This window comes from Salmo trutta, unplaced genomic scaffold, assembly GCF_901001165.1.
Source record: "Salmo trutta unplaced genomic scaffold, fSalTru1.1, whole genome shotgun sequence".
NCBI classification, from domain to species: domain Eukaryota; kingdom Metazoa; phylum Chordata; class Actinopteri; order Salmoniformes; family Salmonidae; genus Salmo; species Salmo trutta.
In genome coordinates, this window is record NW_021823104.1 from 1,217,988 (window position 1) to 1,237,442 (window position 19,455).

Genomic DNA, 19,455 nt, shown 5'->3' on the forward strand with positions numbered 1-19,455 from the left:
TACCCCAGGTATCTAACCTCTAAACTCTAGGACTCCTACCCCAGGTATCTAACCTCTAACCTCTAGGACTCCTACCCCAGGTAACTAACCTCTAACCTCTAGGACTCCTACCCCAGGTATCTAACCTCTAACCTCTAGTACTCCTACCCCAGATATCTAACCTCTAACCTCTAACCTCTAGGACTCCTACCCCAGGTATCTAACCTCTGACCTCTAGTACTCCTACCCCAGGTATCTAACCTCTAACCTCTAGGACTCCTACCCCAGGTATCTAACCTCTAACCTCTAGGACTCCTACCCCAGGTATCTAACCTTTAACCTCTAGTACTCCTACCCCAGGTATCTAACCTCTGACCTCTAGGACTCCTACCCCAGGTATCTAACCTCTAACCTCTAGGACTCCGACCCCAGGTATCTAACCTCTAACCTCTAGGACTCCTACCCCAGGTATCTAACCTCTAACCTCTAGGACTCCTACCCCAGGTATCTAACCTCTAACCTCTAGGACTCCTACCCCAGGTATCTAACCTCTAACCTCTAGGACTCCTACCCCAGGTATCTAACCTATCTAGCCTTCCCTGTAGCTCAGTTGGTAGAGCATGGTGTTTGCAATAACAGGGTTGTGGGTTCGATTCCCACGGGGGGCCAGCACAGAAAAAAAAAATGTATGATATGTATGAAATTGTATGAAATGTATGCATTCACTACTGTAAGTCGCACTGGATAAGAGCGTCTGCTAAATGACTAAAATGTAAATGTAACCTCTGACCTCTAGGACTCCTACCCCAGGTATCTGAAGTCTGAGCTGTATAAGAACATGCTGGCCCAAGCCGTCGTTCCCCAGGAGACCAAGAAGAGGTACTCAGGAAATTCTACATTACAATATATACTTCTCAATATACTTCATTAAAATATATACTCCTAATATACTACATTACAATATATACTCTTCAATAAACTACATTACAATATATACTCCTCAATATATCCTCCTCAATATACTACATTACAATATATACTCGTCAAAATACTACATTACAATATTTACTCCTCAATATACTATATTACAATATATACTCCTAAATATACTACATTACAATATTTACTCCTCAATATACTATATTACAATATATACTCCTAAATATACTACATTACAATATAAACTTCTCAATATACTTCATTAAAATATATACTCCTCAATATACTGCATTACAATATATACTCCTCAATATTCTACATTACAATATATACTCAATATTCTACATTACAATATAGACTCCTCAATATACTACATTACAATATATACTCAATATTCTACATTACAATATATACTCCTCAGTATACTACATTACATTATATACTCCTCAATATACTACATTACAATATATACTCAATATTCTACATTACAATATATACTCCTCAATATACTACATTACAATATATACTCAATATTCTACATTACAATATAGACTCCTCAATATTCTACATTACAATATAGACTCCTCAATATACTACATTACAATATTTACTCAATATTCTACATTACAATATAGACTCCTCAATATACTACATTACAATATTTACTCCTCAATATACTACATTACAATATTTACTCCTCAGTACACTCCTCCTCAATATATATACCTGCTGGAGCGCGTGCTATGGGTGGGTGTTGCTATGGTGACCAGTGAGCTGAGATAAGGCGGGGTTTTACCTAGCAGGGTCTTGTAGATGACCTGGAGCCAGTGGGTTGGAGACGAGTATGAAGCGATGGCCAGCCGACGAGAGCGTACAGGTCGCAGTGGGGGGTAGTATATGGGGCTTTGGTGACAAAACGGATGACACTGTGATAGACTGCATCCAGTTTGCTGAGAAGAGTATTGGAAGCTATTTTGTAAATGACATCGCCGAAGTCAAGGATCGGTAGGATGGTCAATTTTATGAGGGTATGTTTGGCAGCATGAATGAAGGATGCTTTGTTGCGAAATAGGAAGCCAATTCTAGATTTAATTTTGGATTGGAGATGCTTAATGTGAGTCTGGAAGGAGAGTTTACAGTCTAGTCAGACACCCAGGTATTTGTAGTTGTCCACATATTCTAAGTCAGAACCGTCCAGAGTAGTGATGCTGGACAGGCGGGCAGGTGCAGGCAGCGATCAGTTGAAGAGCATTTAGTTTTACTTGTATTTAAGAACAGTTGGAGGCCACGGAAGGAGAGTTGTATGGCATTGAAGCTCGTCTGGAAGTTAGTTAACACAGTGTCCAAAGAAGGGCCAGAAGTATACAGAATGGTGTTGTCTGCGTAGAGGTGGATCAGAGACTCACCAGCAGCAAGAGCGACATCATTGATGTATACAGAGAAAAGAGTCGGCCCGAGAATTGAATCCTGTGGTACCCCCATAGAGACCGCCAGAGGTCCGGACAGCAGGCCCTCCGATTTGACACACTGAACTCAGTCTGAGAAGTAGTTGGTGAACCAGGCGAGGCAATCATTTGAGAAACCAAGGCCAGGTCGATGAGTCGAAAGCCTTGGCCAGGTCGATGAAGACGGCTGCACAGTACTATCTTTTATCGATGGCGGTTATGATATTGTTTAGGACCTTGAGTGTGGCTGAGGTGCACACATGACCAGCTCTGAAACCAGATTGCACAGCGGAGAAGGTACGGTGAGATTCGAAATGGTCGGTGATCTGTATGTTAACTTGGCTTTCGAAGACCTTAGAAAGAAGGCAGGGTAGGATGGATATAGGGCTGTAGCAGTTTACTACATCTCTCCTCAATACAGTGCCTTCAGGAAGTATTCATACTCCTTGGTTCATTTCACATTGTGTTGTGTTACAGCATGAATTCAACATGGATTAAAACTTTTTTTCCTCACACATCTACACACAATATCCCATCATTTATTGAACATTTAAACATCTCTTTTTACATAAGTATTCACACCTCTGAGTCAACACACGTTGGACTCACCTTTGCCAGTAGTTACAGCTGTGAGTCTTCCTGGCTAAGTCTGTTAGACAGCCATTTTCAAGTCTGACCATAGATTTTCCGCCTGATTTTTAAGTCAAAACTGTTAACTCGGCCACTCAGAAACATTCAATGTCATCTTGGTAAGCAACTCCAGTGTAGATTTGGCCTTGTGTTTTAGGTTTTTGTCCTGCTGAAAGGTGAATTTGTCTCCTAGTGTCTGTTACAGGGGCGATTTCAGCATGTAAATCTTGGTGGGACATCAAAACACAATACATGAATTGCACTATAACGGTGACAAATGGTGCCCATAAAGCTGTTAGGGCCTCTACAGGGCCTCTACAGGGCCTCTACAGGGCCTCTACAGGGCCTCTACAGGGCCTCTACAGGGCCTCTACAGGGCCTCTACAGGGCCTCTACAGGGCCTCTACATAAAGCTGTTAGGGCCTCTACAGGGCCTCTACAGGGCCTCTACAGGGCCTCTACAGGGCCTCTACAGGGCCTCTACAGGGCCTCTACAGGGCCTCTACAGGGCCTCTACATAAAGCTGTTAGGGCCTCTACATAAAGCTGTTAGGGCCTCTACATAAAGCTGTTAGGGCCTCTACAGCTTGGGCCTCTACATAAAGCTGTTAGGGCCTCTACATAAAGCTGTTAGGGCCTCTACATAAAGCTGTTAGGGCCTCTACAGCTTGGGCCTCTATATAAAGCTGTTAGGGCCTCTACAGCTTGGGCCTCTACATAAAGCTGTTAGGGCCTCTACATAAAGCTGTTAGGGCCTCTACAGCTTGGGCCTCTACATAAAGCTGTTAGGTCCTCTACATAAAGCTGTTAGGGCCTCTACATAAAGCTGTTAGGGCCTCTACAGCTTGGTCCTCTATATAAAGCTGTTAGGGCCTCTGTTAGGGCCTCTACATAAAGCTGTTAGGGCCTCTACAGGGCCTCTACATAAAGCTGTTAGGGCCTCTACATAAAGCTGTTAGGGCCTCTACATAAAGCTGTTAGGGCCTCTACAGGGCCTCTACATAAAGCTGTTAGGGCCTCTACATAAAGCTAATAGGGCCTCTACATAAAGCTGTTCTGACTTCCTTTAACAAATGTGGTTTCTACTGGTAATTGAGATGTACAAACTATGGCATAAGGGGACGATGAGCGGATAAGAGGCAAGCCGTAATTTCGATTAATACATTAATGAGCGAGCGACGACGGACGTAGTCAATATAACTATTTGTTCAGCACTTTTGAAATGTACAGCGACAGAATTCAGAACATGGGCCGTTCTTACAGTGTTGTCCCTGTACACCAAGTCAGAATCGTAGGATAAGTAAAGGGGGCATATAAAGCAGACGATGAAAGCTCTAACAATATTTGATGATTACATTTCTCTAAAACAGGCTATAGGCTACATGTGCACCACCAAGTCAAAACAGTGGCTAAGTTATGAGGGGGAAAGGGACCAAATTATTAAGGTGAGGTACATGGGCTACTAACAGCTTACTACAGAACAAACACTTAGTATTACTTTCTTAGCTACAGTATACATATGTCCCTGGCAAATTACACCATTTATGCAGCAGCATACAGTACATTTTTCGGACTCACCTTGTTGTGCTGTGCTCACTTGAACAGGAAGGCGTTAAAAAAAACGTATTTTCCCAGCCGGAGCTCGTTTGTCGTCTTGAACTCACTGAAGTCTAAGATTTCCCAAGTTCCGAGTATCCATTTTGTTTTTGAACGCGGCAGAAGTCATGCTGGATCATGAGGTTGCTACAACCTAGCCTATGAATGAAAAGTTTACAGCGTAGGTGCAAACAGGTCGAGAGAAATTTCAGTAATCACGGTGACAGACAATGACACGTTTAATACCGTCTTGCACAATCTTGCCTGCATCTAGCTGATCTAGAGTGTTATCATAACTCCGACAGTTGTAAACGAGAGTTTCTATTCAGGTATGTTTATTCCCCGTTTTCGTTACGTTTGCTTGCGTTTAAGTTGAATGAATACACCCCTAATCAGCCAGATCGTTGGATAATTCCTTACCGCGTCTCTACGTGTTGCGCCTCCTCTCACCTTTTTCACTTGGCTTGTGGACTTCAGTGGACAACACATCAGCTGTCTGTGACCAGGCGGAAAAACAAGCCTTTCCAAGCCAAACCTTCATATCATAACCGCTAACCGCTACACACAGCCTGTGTTGTTGTCACCATATTAGCTAACGTCAAGTCAACAACATAGCTACTAGAACTAACAATTTACTGAACCTGCTACAATCAAACAGTACAGTGCATAGTTAGCAAGCAGTTTAGCAGTGCCACCGGCGAGCCCCGGTGGCTATAAATTAATAAAAAGCTTACCTTGACTTGGAAGAGTTCCAGTGTTGGATAGCCATAGCCAGCTAGCTAACATAGCATCCCTCTCTGTTTGAGCCGGGTGTTTGAGTAGGCTAAACTAGCTAGCTAGCTACATTTTATAGTTTAGTGAAAAAAAAATGAATTTGTCCAAAACTATTCCAACAATTACCTTTCTCTCTCTTTGAGTCAACTACTCACAACATTTTATGCACTGCAGTGCTAGCTAGGTGTAGCTTATGCTTTCAGTACTAGATTCATTCTTTGATTCTTTGATTAGGTGGACAACATGTCAGTTCATTCTGCAAGAGCTCTGATAGGCTGGAGGACATCCTCCGGAAGTTGTCATAATTAACTGTGTAAGTCTATGGAAGGGGGTGTGAACCATGAGCCTCCTAGGTTTTGTATTGAAGTCAATGTACCCAGAGGAGGATGGAAGCTAGCTGTCCTCCGGCTACACCATGGCGCTACCCTACAGAGTGCTGTTGAGGCTACTGTAGACCTTCATTAGAAAACAGTGTCTTTAAAATCAATTATTTGGTGACGTGAATATATTTAGTATAGTTTTATCTAAAAAGGATAACTTTTTAATTTTTCACTATTTTTATTTTTATGAAATTCACTTCTTCCTCTGAGGAGCCTCGACTGTCCTCAATATATATTACAATACATACTCAATATACACAGAGTGGACAAAACATTATATATATATATATATTGAGTTGCACTCCCTTTTGCCCTCAGAAACGCCTCAATTCATCAAGACATGGACTCCATAAAGGTATCTAAAGTATTCCACAAGGATGCTGGTCCACGTTGACTCCAATGGGTCAGAGTGAGGTGTATTTAATACCAGAGTATGGGGTCAGGGGTCAGAGCGAGGTGTATTTAATACCAGAGTATGGGGTCAGGGGTCAGAGTGAGGTGTATTTAATACCAGAGTATGGGGTCAGGGGTCAGAGCGAGGTGTATTTAATACCAGAGTATGGGGTCAGGGGTCAGGGGTCAGAGTGAGGTGTATTTAATACCAGAGTATGGGTTCAGGGGTCAGAGCGAGGTGTATTTAATACCAGAGTATGGGGTCAGGGGTCAGAGCGAGGTGTATTCCTCAAAATATACTATATCACAATATATACTCCTTATATACTAATATATACTCACTATATTACAAAATATACTCCTCAAAATATACCATATCACAATATATACTCCTTAAATACTACAATATACTCACTATATTAACAATATATACTCCTCAAAATATACTATATCACAATATACTCACTATATTACAATATATACTCCTCAAAATATACTATATTACAATATATACTCCTTAAATACTACAATATACTCCCTATATTAACAATATATACTCCTCAAAATATACTATATTACAATATATACTCCTTAAATACTACAATACGCTCACTATATTAACAATATATACTCCTCAATATATACTCCTTATATACTACAATATACTCACTATATTAACAATATATACTCCTCAAAATATACAATATGACAATATATACTCCTTATATACTACAATATACTCACAATATTAACAATATATACTCCTCAATACATACTATATTACAATATATACTCCTTAAATACTACAATATACTCACTATATTAACAATATATACTCCTCAAAATATACTATATTACAATATATACTCCTTATATACTACAACATACTCACTATATTACAATATATACTCCTAAAAATATAGTATATTACAATATATACACTCCTTAAATACTACAATATACTCACTATATTACAATAAATACTCCTCAAAATATACTACATTACAATATATACTCCTTATATACTACACTATACTCACTATATTACAATATATACTCCTCAAAATATACTATATTACAATATATACTCCTTATATACTAAAATATACTCACAATATTAACAATATATACTCCTCAAAACATACTATATTACAATATATACTCCTTAAATACTACAATATACTCACTATATTAACAATATATACTCCTCAAAATATACTATATTACAATATATACTCCTTATATACTACAACATACTCACTATATTACAATATATACTCCTAAAAATATAGTATATTACAATATATACACTCCTTAAATACTACAATATACTCACTATATTACAATAAATACTCCTCAAAATATACTACATTACAATATATACTCCTTATATACTACACTATACTCACTATATTACAATATATACTCCTCAAAATATACTATATTACAATATATACTCCTTATATACTAAAATATACTTACTATATTACAATATATACTCCTTAAAATGTACTATATTATAATATATACTCCTGATATACTACAATATACTCACTACATTACAATATATACTCCTCAAAATATACTATGACAATATATACTCCTTATATACTACAATATACTCACTATAGTAGCAATATATACTATATACTCCTTAAATACTACAATATACTCACTATAACAATATATACTCCGCAATATATACACCTTAAATACTACAATATACTCATTATATTAACAATATATACTCCTCAATATATACTCCTTAAATATTACAATATACTCACTATATTAACAATATATACTCCTCAATATATATTATAATATTCTCATTATATTAACAATCAAATCAAATCAAATCAAATTTAAATCAAATTTATTTATATAGCCCTTCGTATATCAGCTGAAATCTCAAAGTGCTGTACAGAAACCCAGCCTAAAACCCCAAACAGCAAGCAATGCATGTGAAAGAGGCACGGTGGCTAGGAAAAACTCCCTAGGAAAAACTCCCTAGAAAGGCCAAAAACCTAGGAAGAAACCTAGAGAGGAACCAGGCTATGAGGGGTGGCCAGTCCTCTTCTGGCTGTGCCGGGTGGATATTATAACAGAACATGGTCAAGATGTTAAAATGTTCATAAATGACCAGCATGGTCAAATAATAATAATCATTGTAGTTGTCGAGGGTGCAACAAGCACGTCCGGTGAACAGGTCAGGGTTCCGTAGGCGCAGGCAGAACAGTTGAAACTGGAGCAGCAGCATGGCCAGGTGGACTGGGGACAGCAAGGAGTCATCATGCCAGGTAGTCCCGAGGCATGGTCCTAGGGCTCAGGTCCTCCGAGAGAAAGAAAGAAAGAGAGAAAGAGAGAATTAGAGAGAGCATATTTAAATTCACATAGGACACCGGATAAGACAGGAGAATACTCCAGATGAAACAGACTGACCCTAGCCCCCCGGCACATAAACTACTGCAGCATAAATACTGGAGGCTGAGACAGGAGGGATCAGAAGACACTGTGGCCCCATCCGATGATACCCCCGGACAGGGCCAAATATATATGCTCCTCAATATATACTATAATATTCTCATTATATTAACAATATATACTCACTACTGTATATACCCCTTATATACTACAACATACTCACCATATTAACAATATATACTCCTCAATATATACTCATTATATACTACAATATTCTCATTATATTAACAATATATACTCACTACTGTATATACCCCTTATATACTACAATATAGTCACTATATTCATTTATATACTGTATTTACTATATAGTCACTATATTCATTTATATACTGTATTTACTATATCCAACGATGCTGTTGGTCTTACTTCCCGCTCTCTTTCCATCTCCTTCCCTATCTCCTTCCCTATCTCCTTTCCTCTCTCCCTCCTTTCTCCCTGCCTCTCCCATCTCCTTCCCTATCTCCTTTCCTCTCTCCCTCTCCCTCCTTTCTCCCTGCCTCTCCCATCTCCTTCCCTATCTCCTTTCCTCTCTCCCTCTCCCTCCTTTCTCGCTGCCTCTCCCATCTCCTTCCCTATCTCCTTTCCTCTCTCCCTCCCCCTCCTTTCTCCCTGCCTCTCCCATCTCCTTTCCTCTCTCCCTCTCCCTCCTTTCTCCCTGCCTCTCCCATCTCCTTCCCTATCTCCTTTCCTCTCTCCCTCCTTTCTCGCTGCCTCTCCCATCTCCTTCCCTATCTCCTTTACTCTCTCCCTCCTTTCTCGCTGCCTCTCCCATCTCCTTCCCTATCTCCTTTCCTCTCTCCCTCCCCCTCCTTTCTCCCTGCCTCTCCCATCTCCTTCCCTATTTCCTTTCCTCTCTCGCTCTCATCTCCTTCCCTATCTCCTTTCCTCTCTCCCTCTCCCTCCTTTCTCCCTGCCTCTCCCATCTCCTTTCCTCCCTCCCCCTCTTTTCTCCCTGCCTCTCCCATCTCCTTCCCTATCTCCTTTCCTCTCTCCTTTCCTTCTCTCAGTGTATTTCCCTTCATGAGGCGACAGCGTCACTCCAGCCCCTCTCCTGCCATGGTTACCCAGGCGACAGAAGATGATGGAAAGGCTAAAGGGGCGGGACCAACAGGAGCAAGCTCCGCAACCAACTCTCAGATCTGATCGCCATGGGAACACCACAACCACCATGTTCATAACAACCAGATCTGGTCGCCATGGGAACACCACAACCACCATGTTCATAACAACCAGATCTGGTCGCCATGGGAACACCACAACCACCATGTTCATAACAACCAGATCTGGTCACCCTTGTATCACTATAGCAACCATTCATGACCTTGGATCTACTTTTAGTAGTAATACTACAGTCTAGTAGTTATATTTATTATAATAATTATATTTATTATAAGTTATATTTATGAATATAGAATTATGGGTATAGTTTATATTATCTTCTAGAAGTAATACTACAGTCTAGTAGTTATATTTATTATAATAATGATATTTATTATTAGTTATATTTATGAATATAGAATTATGGGTATAGTTTATAGAGACAATCTGAAAGATTTCCACTATTCAATTAATGTAGATTTAAGGCCAGTTTATTTATACTTGGTCTAATAACATGTCTATGGACAATTATAACGTGACAAGTGTCGCTGGACAAAACAAACCTTTAATTTCTACTCCTGTTAGAATGTCTGTAGACTGTCAAGTTTCCTTTGTTGCAGAGACACACAGGGAAAAAAAGCTCCCGTCTCCACGGCGACTGTAGCGACGTCCGTTGTCACGGTTACCGAACTGCCACGGCAACTGGACCAGAATCCTCCTGTGACCAGATGATGCAGTAGTTCTAAAGTTCCCAGATAGAATGACAGTAGTTCTAAAGGTCTCAGATAGAATGACAGTAGTTCTAAAGGTCTCAGATAGAATGACAGTAGTTCTAAAGTTCTCAGATAGAATGACAGTAGTTCTAAAGGTCTCAGATAGAATGACAGTAGTTCTAAAGGTCTGAGATAGAATGACAGTAGTTCTAAAGTTCTCAGATAGAATGACAGTAGTTCTAAAGTTCTCAGATAGAATGACAGCAGTTCTAAAGGTCTCAGACAGAATGACAGTAGTTCTAAAGGTCTCAGATAGAATGACAGTAGTTCTAAAGTTCCCAGATAGAATGACAGTAGTTCTAAAGGTCTCAGATAGTATGACAGTAGTTCTAAAGGTCTCAGATAGAATGACAGTAGTTCTAAAGTTCTCAGATAGAATGACAGTAGTTCTAAAGTTCTCAGATAGAATGACAGTAGTTCTAAAGGTCTCAGATAGAATGACAGTAGTTCTAAAGGTCTCAGATAGAATGACAGTAGTTCTAAAGGTCTCAGATAGAATGACAGTAGTTCTAAAGGTCTCAGATAGTATGACAGTAGTTCTAAAGTTCTCAGATAGTATGACAGTAGTTCTAATGGTCTCAGATAGAATGACAGTAGTTCTAAAGTTCTCAGATAGAATGACAGTAGTTCTAAAGGTCTCAGATAGAATGACAGTAGTTCTAAAGTTCTCAGATAGAATGACAGTAGTTCTAAAGTTCTGAGATAGAATGACAGTAGTTCTAAAAATCTCAGATAGAATGACAGTAGTTCTAAAGTTCTCAGATAGAATGACAGTAGTTCTAAAGGTCTCAGATAGAATGACAGTAGTTCTAAAGGTCTCAGATAGAATGACAGTAGTTCTAAAGTTCTCAGATAGAATGACAGTAGTTCTAAAGTTCTCAGATAGAATGACAGTAGTTCTAAAGTTCTCAGATAGAATGACAGTAGTTCTAAAGGTCTCAGATAGAATGACAGTAGTTCTAAAGTTCTCAGATAGAATGACAGTAGTTCTAAAGGTCTCAGATAGAATGACAGTAGTTCTAAAGTTCTCAGATAGAATGACAGTAGTTCTAATGGTCTCAGATAGAATGACAGTAGTTCTAAAGTTCTCAGATAGAATGACAGTAGTTCTAAAGGTCTCAGATAGAATGACAGTAGTTCTAAAGGTCTCAGATAGAATGACAGCAGTTCTAAAGGTCTCAGATAGAATGACAGTAGTTCTAAAGGTCTCAGATAGAATGACAGTAGTTCTAAAGTTCTCAGATAGAATGACAGTAGTTCTAAAGGTCTCAGATAGAATGACAGTAGTTCTAAAGGTCTCAGATAGAATGACAGTAGTTCTAATGGTCTCAGATAGAATGACAGTAGTTCTAAAGGTCTCAGATAGAATGACAGTAGTTCTAAAGGTCTGAGATAGAATGACAGTAGTTCTAAAGTTCCCAGATAGAATGACAGTAGTTCTAAAGGTCTCAGATAGAATGACAGTAGTTCTAAAGGTCTCAGATAGAATGACAGTAGTTCTAAAGGTCTCAGATAGAATGACAGTAGTTCTAAAGTTCTCAGATAGAATGACAGTAGTTCTAAAGGTCTCAGATAGAATGACAGTAGTTCTAAAGGTCTCAGATAGAATGACAGTAGTTCTAAAGTTCTGAGATAGAATGACAGTAGTTCTAAAGGTCTCAGATAGAATGACAGTAGTTCTAATGGTCTCAGATAGATTGACAGTAGTTCTAAAGTTCTCAGATAGAATGACAGTAGTTCTAAAGGTCTCAGATAGAATGACAGTAGTTCTAATGGTCTCAGATAGAATGACAGTAGTTCTAAAGGTCTCAGATAGAATGACAGTAGTTCTAAAGGTCTCAGACAGAATGACAGTAGTTCTAAAGGTCTCAGATAGAATGACAGTAGTTCTAAAGGTCTCAGATAGAATGACAGTAGTTCTAAAGGTCTCAGATAGAATGACAGTAGTTCTAATGGTCTCAGATAGAATGACAGTAGTTCTAAAGGTCTCAGATAGAATGACAGTAGTTCTAAAGTTCTGAGATAGAATGACAGTAGTTCTAAAGTTCTAAGAGAGAATGACAGTAGTTCTAAAGGTCTCAGATAGAATGACAGTAGTTCTAAAGTTCTCAGATAGAATGACAGTGGTTCTAAAGGTCTCAGATAGAATGACAGTAGTTCTAAAGTTCTCAGATAGAATGACAGTAGTTCTAAAGTTCCCAGATAGAATGACAGTAGTTCTAAAGTTCTGAGATAGAATGACAGTAGTTCTAAAGGTCTCAGATAGAATGACAGTAGTTCTAAATGTCTCAGACAGAATGACAGTAGTTCTAAAGTTCTCAGATAGAATGACAGTAGTTCTAATGGTCTCAGATAGAATGACAGTAGTTCTAAAGGTCTCAGATAGAATGACAGTAGTTCTAAAGTTCTCAGATAGAATGACAGTAGTTCTAAAGTTCCCAGATAGAATGACAGTAGTTCTAAAGTTCTGAGATAGAATGACAGTAGTTCTAAAGGTCTCAGATAGAATGACAGTAGTTCTAAATGTCTCAGATAGTATGACAGTAGTTCTAAAGTTCTCAGATAGAATGACAGTAGTTCTAAAGTTCTCAGATAGTATGACAGTAGTTCTAAAGTTCTCAGATAGAATGACAGTAGTTCTAATGGTCTCAGATAGAATGACAGTAGTTCTAAAGGTCTCAGATAGAATGACAGTAGTTCTAAAGGTCTCAGATAGAATGACAGTAGTTCTAAAGTTCTCAGATAGAATGACAGTAGTTCTAAAGTTCCCAGATAGAATGACAGTAGTTCTAAAGTTCCCAGATAGAATGACAGTAGTTCTAAAGTTCCCAGATAGAATGACAGTAGTTCTAAAGGTCTCAGATAGAATGACAGTAGTTCTAAAGGTCTCAGATAGAATGACAGTAGTTCTAAAGGTCTCAGATAGAATGACAGTAGTTCTAAAGTTCTCAGATAGTATGACAGTAGTTCTAATGGTCTCAGATAGAATGACAGTAGTTCTAAAGTTCTAAGATAGATTGACAGTAGTTCTAAAGTTCTGAGATAGAATGACAGTAGTTCTAAAGTTCTCAGATAGAATGACAGTAGTTCTAAAGTTCTCAGATAGAATGACAGTAGTTCTAAAGTTCTCAGATAGAATGACAGTAGTTCTAAAGGTCTCAGATAGAATGACAGTAGTTCTAAAGGTCTCAGATAGAATGACAGTAGTTCTAAAGTTCTGAGATAGAATGACAGTAGTTCTAAAGGTCTCAGATATAATGACAGTAGTTCTAAAGTTCTCAGATAGAATGACAGTAGTTCTAAAGGTCTCAGATAGTATGACAGTAGTTCTAAAGTTCTCAGATAGTATGACAGTAGTTCTAATGGTCTCAGATAGAATGACAGTAGTTCTAAAGTTCTCAGATAGAATGACAGTAGTTCTAAAGGTCTCAGATAGAATGACAGTAGTTCTAAAGGTCTCAGATAGAATGACAGTAGTTCTAAAGGTCTCAGATAGAATGACAGTAGTTCTAAAGTTCTCAGATAGAATGACAGTAGTTCTAAAGTTCTGAGATAGAATGACAGTAGTTCTAAAGTTCTAAGATAGAATGACAGTAGTTCTAAAGGTCTCAGATAGAATGACAGTAGTTCTAAAGTTCTGAGATAGAATGACAGTAGTTCTAAAGTTCTCAGATAGAATGACAGTAGTTCTAATGGTCTCAGATAGAATGACAGTAGTTCTAAAGGTCTCAGATAGAATGACAGTAGTTCTAAAGGTCTCAGATAGATTGACAGTAGTTCTAAAGGTCTGAGATAGAATGACCTGGTTTTTATTTCGTCACTCTGGAGCAGTCAGCTGTTTTCTGTCAGCTCACAATTATCTTTTAAATAATGATGTTGTGGGTTTTATGTTCCTGTAATAATGAATAAAAAAAGTAGTAAGATTCTTGTCAGCTATACTCTGGTCTTTATTTGAACTGGCTAACTAGCTAGCAACTAACCAAAACATTGTTTTGGAAATAGCTTTTAGTTGCCTCTGGTTTGCTAGGTTCACATTTACTGAATTCCTTTTTTAAATGTTTCCTGGTGTTAGAGAAAGTTTACTATTTGGAGCACCGGGCTGCAGATGTTGTCGTTTTGATGTCGGGTGACAACTGTCAATATGTCGATAGACAGAGTGTAAACCAGCCTTTAGCCTTCATTTAGAACAACATGACTGATGGACATCAATAACAGTTACAGGTCAAAGGTCATATCATAACAACACATATACCTCATCATCATAACAAATAAACCTCATCATAATAATAAATATACCTCATCATAATAACACATATACCTCATCATAATAACACATATACCTCATCATAATAACAAATATACCTCATCATAATAATAAATATACCTTATCATAATAACTGTCATACCTCATCATAATAACACATATACCTCATCATAATAACACATATACCTCATCATAATAACAAATATACCTCATAATAATAACAAATATCATAATAACACATATACCTCATCATAATAACAAATATACCTCATCATAATAACACATATACCTCATCATAATAACACATATACCTCATCATAATAACACATATACCTCATCATAATAACAAATATACCTCATCATAATAACACATATACCTCATCATAATAACACATATACCTCATCATAATAACAAATATACCTCATCATAATAACAAATATACCTCATCATAATAACAAATATACCTCATCATAATAACAAATATACCTCATCATAATAACTGTCATATCTCATCCTAATAACAAACATACCTCATCATAATAATAAATATACCTCATCATAATAACACATATACCTCATCATAATAACACATATACCTCATCATAATAACACATATACCTCATCATAATAACAAATATACCTCATCATAATAACAAATATACCTCATCATAATAACAAATATACCTTATCATAATAACGTTCATACCTTATCGTAATAACTGACATGTATTATCACAATAAATAACATTCTTTATCATAATAACTGTCATAATAGAATAAGGTATGCAAGTTATGATAAGATATGACAGTTATTAAGAAAAGATACAACAGTTATTATAATAAGATATGACAGTTATTATGATAAGGAATGACAGTTATTATAATAAGATATGACAGCCCAATCGATTGGCAAACGTGCAATTTTGCAATTCCTTATCAATCCAAGGGGATTTAACAGTTTTTACAGTCATTTTCTTAATGGCTGGGTTAGGGTTAGGTCATTTTCTTAATGGGTGCATGTTTATTAGGGTTAGGGTTAGTTCATTTTCAGTCTGAGATCCTGAGCACTCTGGAGCAGGTTTTCATCAAGGATCTCTCTGTACTTTGCTCCGTTCATCTTTGCCTCGATCCTGACTAGTCTCCCAGTCCCTGCTGCTGAAAAACATCCCCACAGCATGATGCTGCCAACACCATGCTTCACCGAAGGGATGGTGCCAGGTTTTCTCCAGACGTGATACTTGGCATTCAGGCCAAAGCGTTCAATCTTGGTTTCATCAGACCAGAGAATCTTGTTTCTCATGGTCTGAGAGTCTTTAGGTGCCTTTAGGCAAACTCCAAGCGGGCTGTCATGTGCCTTTTACTAAGAAGTGGCTTCCGTCTGGCCACTCTACCATAAAGGCTTGATTGGTGGAGTGCTGCAGAGACGATTTTCTGTCTGGAAGGTTCTCCCATCTCCACAGAGGAACTCTGGAGCTCTGTCAGAGTGACCATCGGGTTCTTGGTCACATCCCTAACCAAAGTCCTTCTTCTGTTTGCTCAGTTTGGCCGGGCGGCCAGCTCTAGGAAGAGTCTTGATGGTTCCAAACTTCTTCCATTTAAGAATGATGGAGGCCACTGTGTTCTTGGGGACCTTCAACGCTGCAGAAATGTTTTGGTACCCTTCCCCAGATCTGTGCCTCGACACAATCCTGTCTCAGAGCTCTACGGACAATTCCTTACAATTCCTTATATAGACAGGTGTGTGCCTTTCCAAATCATGTCCAATTAATTGAATTGACCACAGGTGGACTCCAATTAGGTTGTAGAAACATCTCAAGGATGATCAATGGAAACAGGATGCACCTGAACTCAATTTAGAGTCTCATAGCAAAGGGTCTGAATACTTACTTTATTTGCAAAAATGTCTAAAAACCTGTTTCGCGTTTTCATTATGGGGTATTGTGATGTCATTATGGGGTATTGTGATGTCATTACGGGGTATTGTGACGTCATTATGGGGTATTGTGATGTCATTATGGGGTATTGTGATGTCAAATATGGGGTATTGTGACCTCATTATGGGGTACTGTGACGTCATTATGGGGTACTGTGATGTCATTATGGGGTATTGTGATGTCATTATGGGGTATTGTGTTGTCATTATGGGGGTATTGTGTGTAGATTGCTAAGTTTTTTTATTTATTTAATACATTTTAAAAGAAGGCTGTAACGTAACAAAATGGGGAAAAGTCGAGAGGTCTGAATACTTTTCGAAGGTACTGTATGTTATCAAGCATTTCACACATATTATCCAGACACTGACTGTTAGCACTTGGTGGTCTATAGCAGCTTCCCACCAGAATGGGCTTTAGGTGATGCAGATGAACCTGTAGCCATATTACTACAACAGTATTTAACATGAGATCCTCTCTAAGCTTTACAGGGACGTGGTTCTGAATAATGACATCGCCCCCATTGACGTTTCTGTCTTTTCTGTAGATTTTAGACGAGCCTTTACGTCGGTAACGCTGCCCCGTGGTAAACAGTGGATGATCGCTGGATGATTCTGCTTCAGTCTGAAAATACGGAGTCGCCCATGAACTGGGTTTACAATTTGTCAGAGCTGTGTTGTATTAGACAGGTAACCTGTTTTAGGTTCTATTAACTTCCTCCTAACCTTAACCCCAGGTAGAACCAGCCCCCTGGTAACTCTCAGCCCAGAACAAGGCAGAGGGGCTGCTACCCCAGGTAGAACCTTAACATGAGGTTCTATTCATGTTACTGTGTTTTAACATGAGGTTCTATTCATGTTACTGTCTGTGTTAACATGAGGTTCTACTCATGTTACTGTCTGTGTGTTAACATGAGGTTCTATTCATGTTACTGTCTGTGTGTTAACATGAGGTTCTATTCATGTTACTGTGTTTTAACATGAGGTTCTATTCATGTTACTGTGTGTTAACATGAGGCTCTATTCATGTTACTGTGTGTTAACATGAGGTTCTATTCATGTTACTGTCTGTGTGTTAACATGAGGTTCTATTCATGTTACTGTGTGTTAACGTGAGGTTCTATTCATGTTACTGTGTGTTAACACGAGGTTCTATTCATGTTACTGTCTGTGTGTTAACATGAGGTTCTATTCATGTTACTGTGTGTTAACATGAGGTTCTATTCATGTTACTGTCTGTGTGTTAACATGAGGTTCTATTCATGTTACTGTGTGTTAACGTGAGGTTCTATTCATGTTACTGTGTGTTAACGTGAGGTTCTATTCATGTTACTGTGTGTTAACGTGAGGTTCTATTCATGTTACTGTGTGTTAACGTGAGGTTCTATTCATGTTACTGTGTTTTAACATGAGGCTCTATTCATGTTACTGTGTGTTAACATGAGGTTCAATTCATGTTACTGTCTGTGTGTTAACATGAGGTTCTATTCCTGTTACTGTCTGTGTGTTAACATGAGGTTCTATTCATGCTACTGTGTGTTAACGTGAGGTTCTATTCATGTTACTGTGTGTTAACGTGAGGTAGAGGTTCTATTCATTATTTAACAGCCCTGCAGGTCCAGAGAATCCATCAGATTCCCTAATGGATGTAAAACAGATTAACACACACAGCTGGGCACCAAGCACACACTGTACCAGGGATTATGGGTAATCCTCCAATCTGATGTCCTCTGGTGAATCACACACCAAAAAACACTATGGAAACAGACCTACTGTACTAGATCATGTTGCCATGGAGACTAGGATGGAAGGGCGCTATGGAAACTGTCCTACCGTAATAGATAATGTTGCCATGGAGACTAGGATGGAAGGGCTCTATGGAAACATCCCAAATCTTTAGAGAGGTTTATTTTGTTTGATTTGTATTCTGAGGTAACAGGAAGTAGACTACAGAAACCAAAGATGAACATGAGGTAACAGGAAGTAGACTACAGTCACCAAAGATGAACATGAGGTAACAGGAAGTAGACTGCAGTAACCAAAGATGAACATGAGGTAACAGGAAGTAGACTGCAGTAACCAAAGATGAACTTGAGGTAACAGGAAGTAGACTGCAGTCACCAAAGATGAACATGAGGTAACAGGAAGTAGACTACAGTAACCAGAGATGAACATGAGGTAACAGGAAGTAGACTACAGTCACCAAAGATGAACATGAGGTAACAGGAAGTAGACTGCAGTCACCAAAGATGAACATGAGATAACAGGAAGTAGACTGCAGTCACCAAAGATGAACATGAGGTAACAGGAAGTAGACTGCAGTCACCAAAGATGAACATGAGATAACAGGAAGTAGACTGCAGTCACCAAAGATGAACATGAGATAACAGGAAGTAGACTGCAGTCACCAAAGATGAACATGAGATAACAGGAAGTAGACTGCAGTCACCAAAGATGAACATGTAATTTCAGTACTTCAATTTCAAATCAGATTATTTTAGCGTGTGGCCAACAGCAGAATGTATCTGTCATCCAGTGGTAGGGTTCGTCAACTTCACATCACTGCCTTGGCTGAAGCAAAACCCTGCACCCCTAGAATGTACACGGTAGAATGACCAGACGCGCGGTAGAATGACTAGACTAGACGCGCGGTAGAATGACTAGACTAGACGCGCGGTAGAACGACTAGACTAGACGCGCGGTAGAACGACTAGACTAGACGCGCGGTAGAATGACTAGACTAGACGCGCGGTAGAACGACTAGACT

The 19,455-nt window shown here is 38.6% G+C and overlaps 1 protein-coding gene and 1 pseudogene across 1 annotated transcript in view; both read left to right on the plus strand.

Moving 5' to 3' along the window:
• The window catches only part of rgs11 (regulator of G protein signaling 11), a 17,280-nt gene extending 7,181 nt beyond the window's left edge, over positions 1–10,099 (plus strand). The window contains exons 8-9 of the mRNA XM_029747765.1: positions 776–858; positions 9,630–10,099. Of these exons, the coding sequence (XP_029603625.1) occupies positions 776–858; positions 9,630–9,765 (219 nt within the window). The 3' untranslated portion in view covers positions 9,766–10,099. The remainder of the gene's footprint in view (positions 1–775; positions 859–9,629) is intronic.
• Positions 10,100–18,492: 8,393 nt separating this feature from the next.
• Positions 18,493–19,455, plus strand: part of LOC115188873 (transmembrane protein 8B-like) — a 13,031-nt pseudogene continuing 12,068 nt past the window's right edge.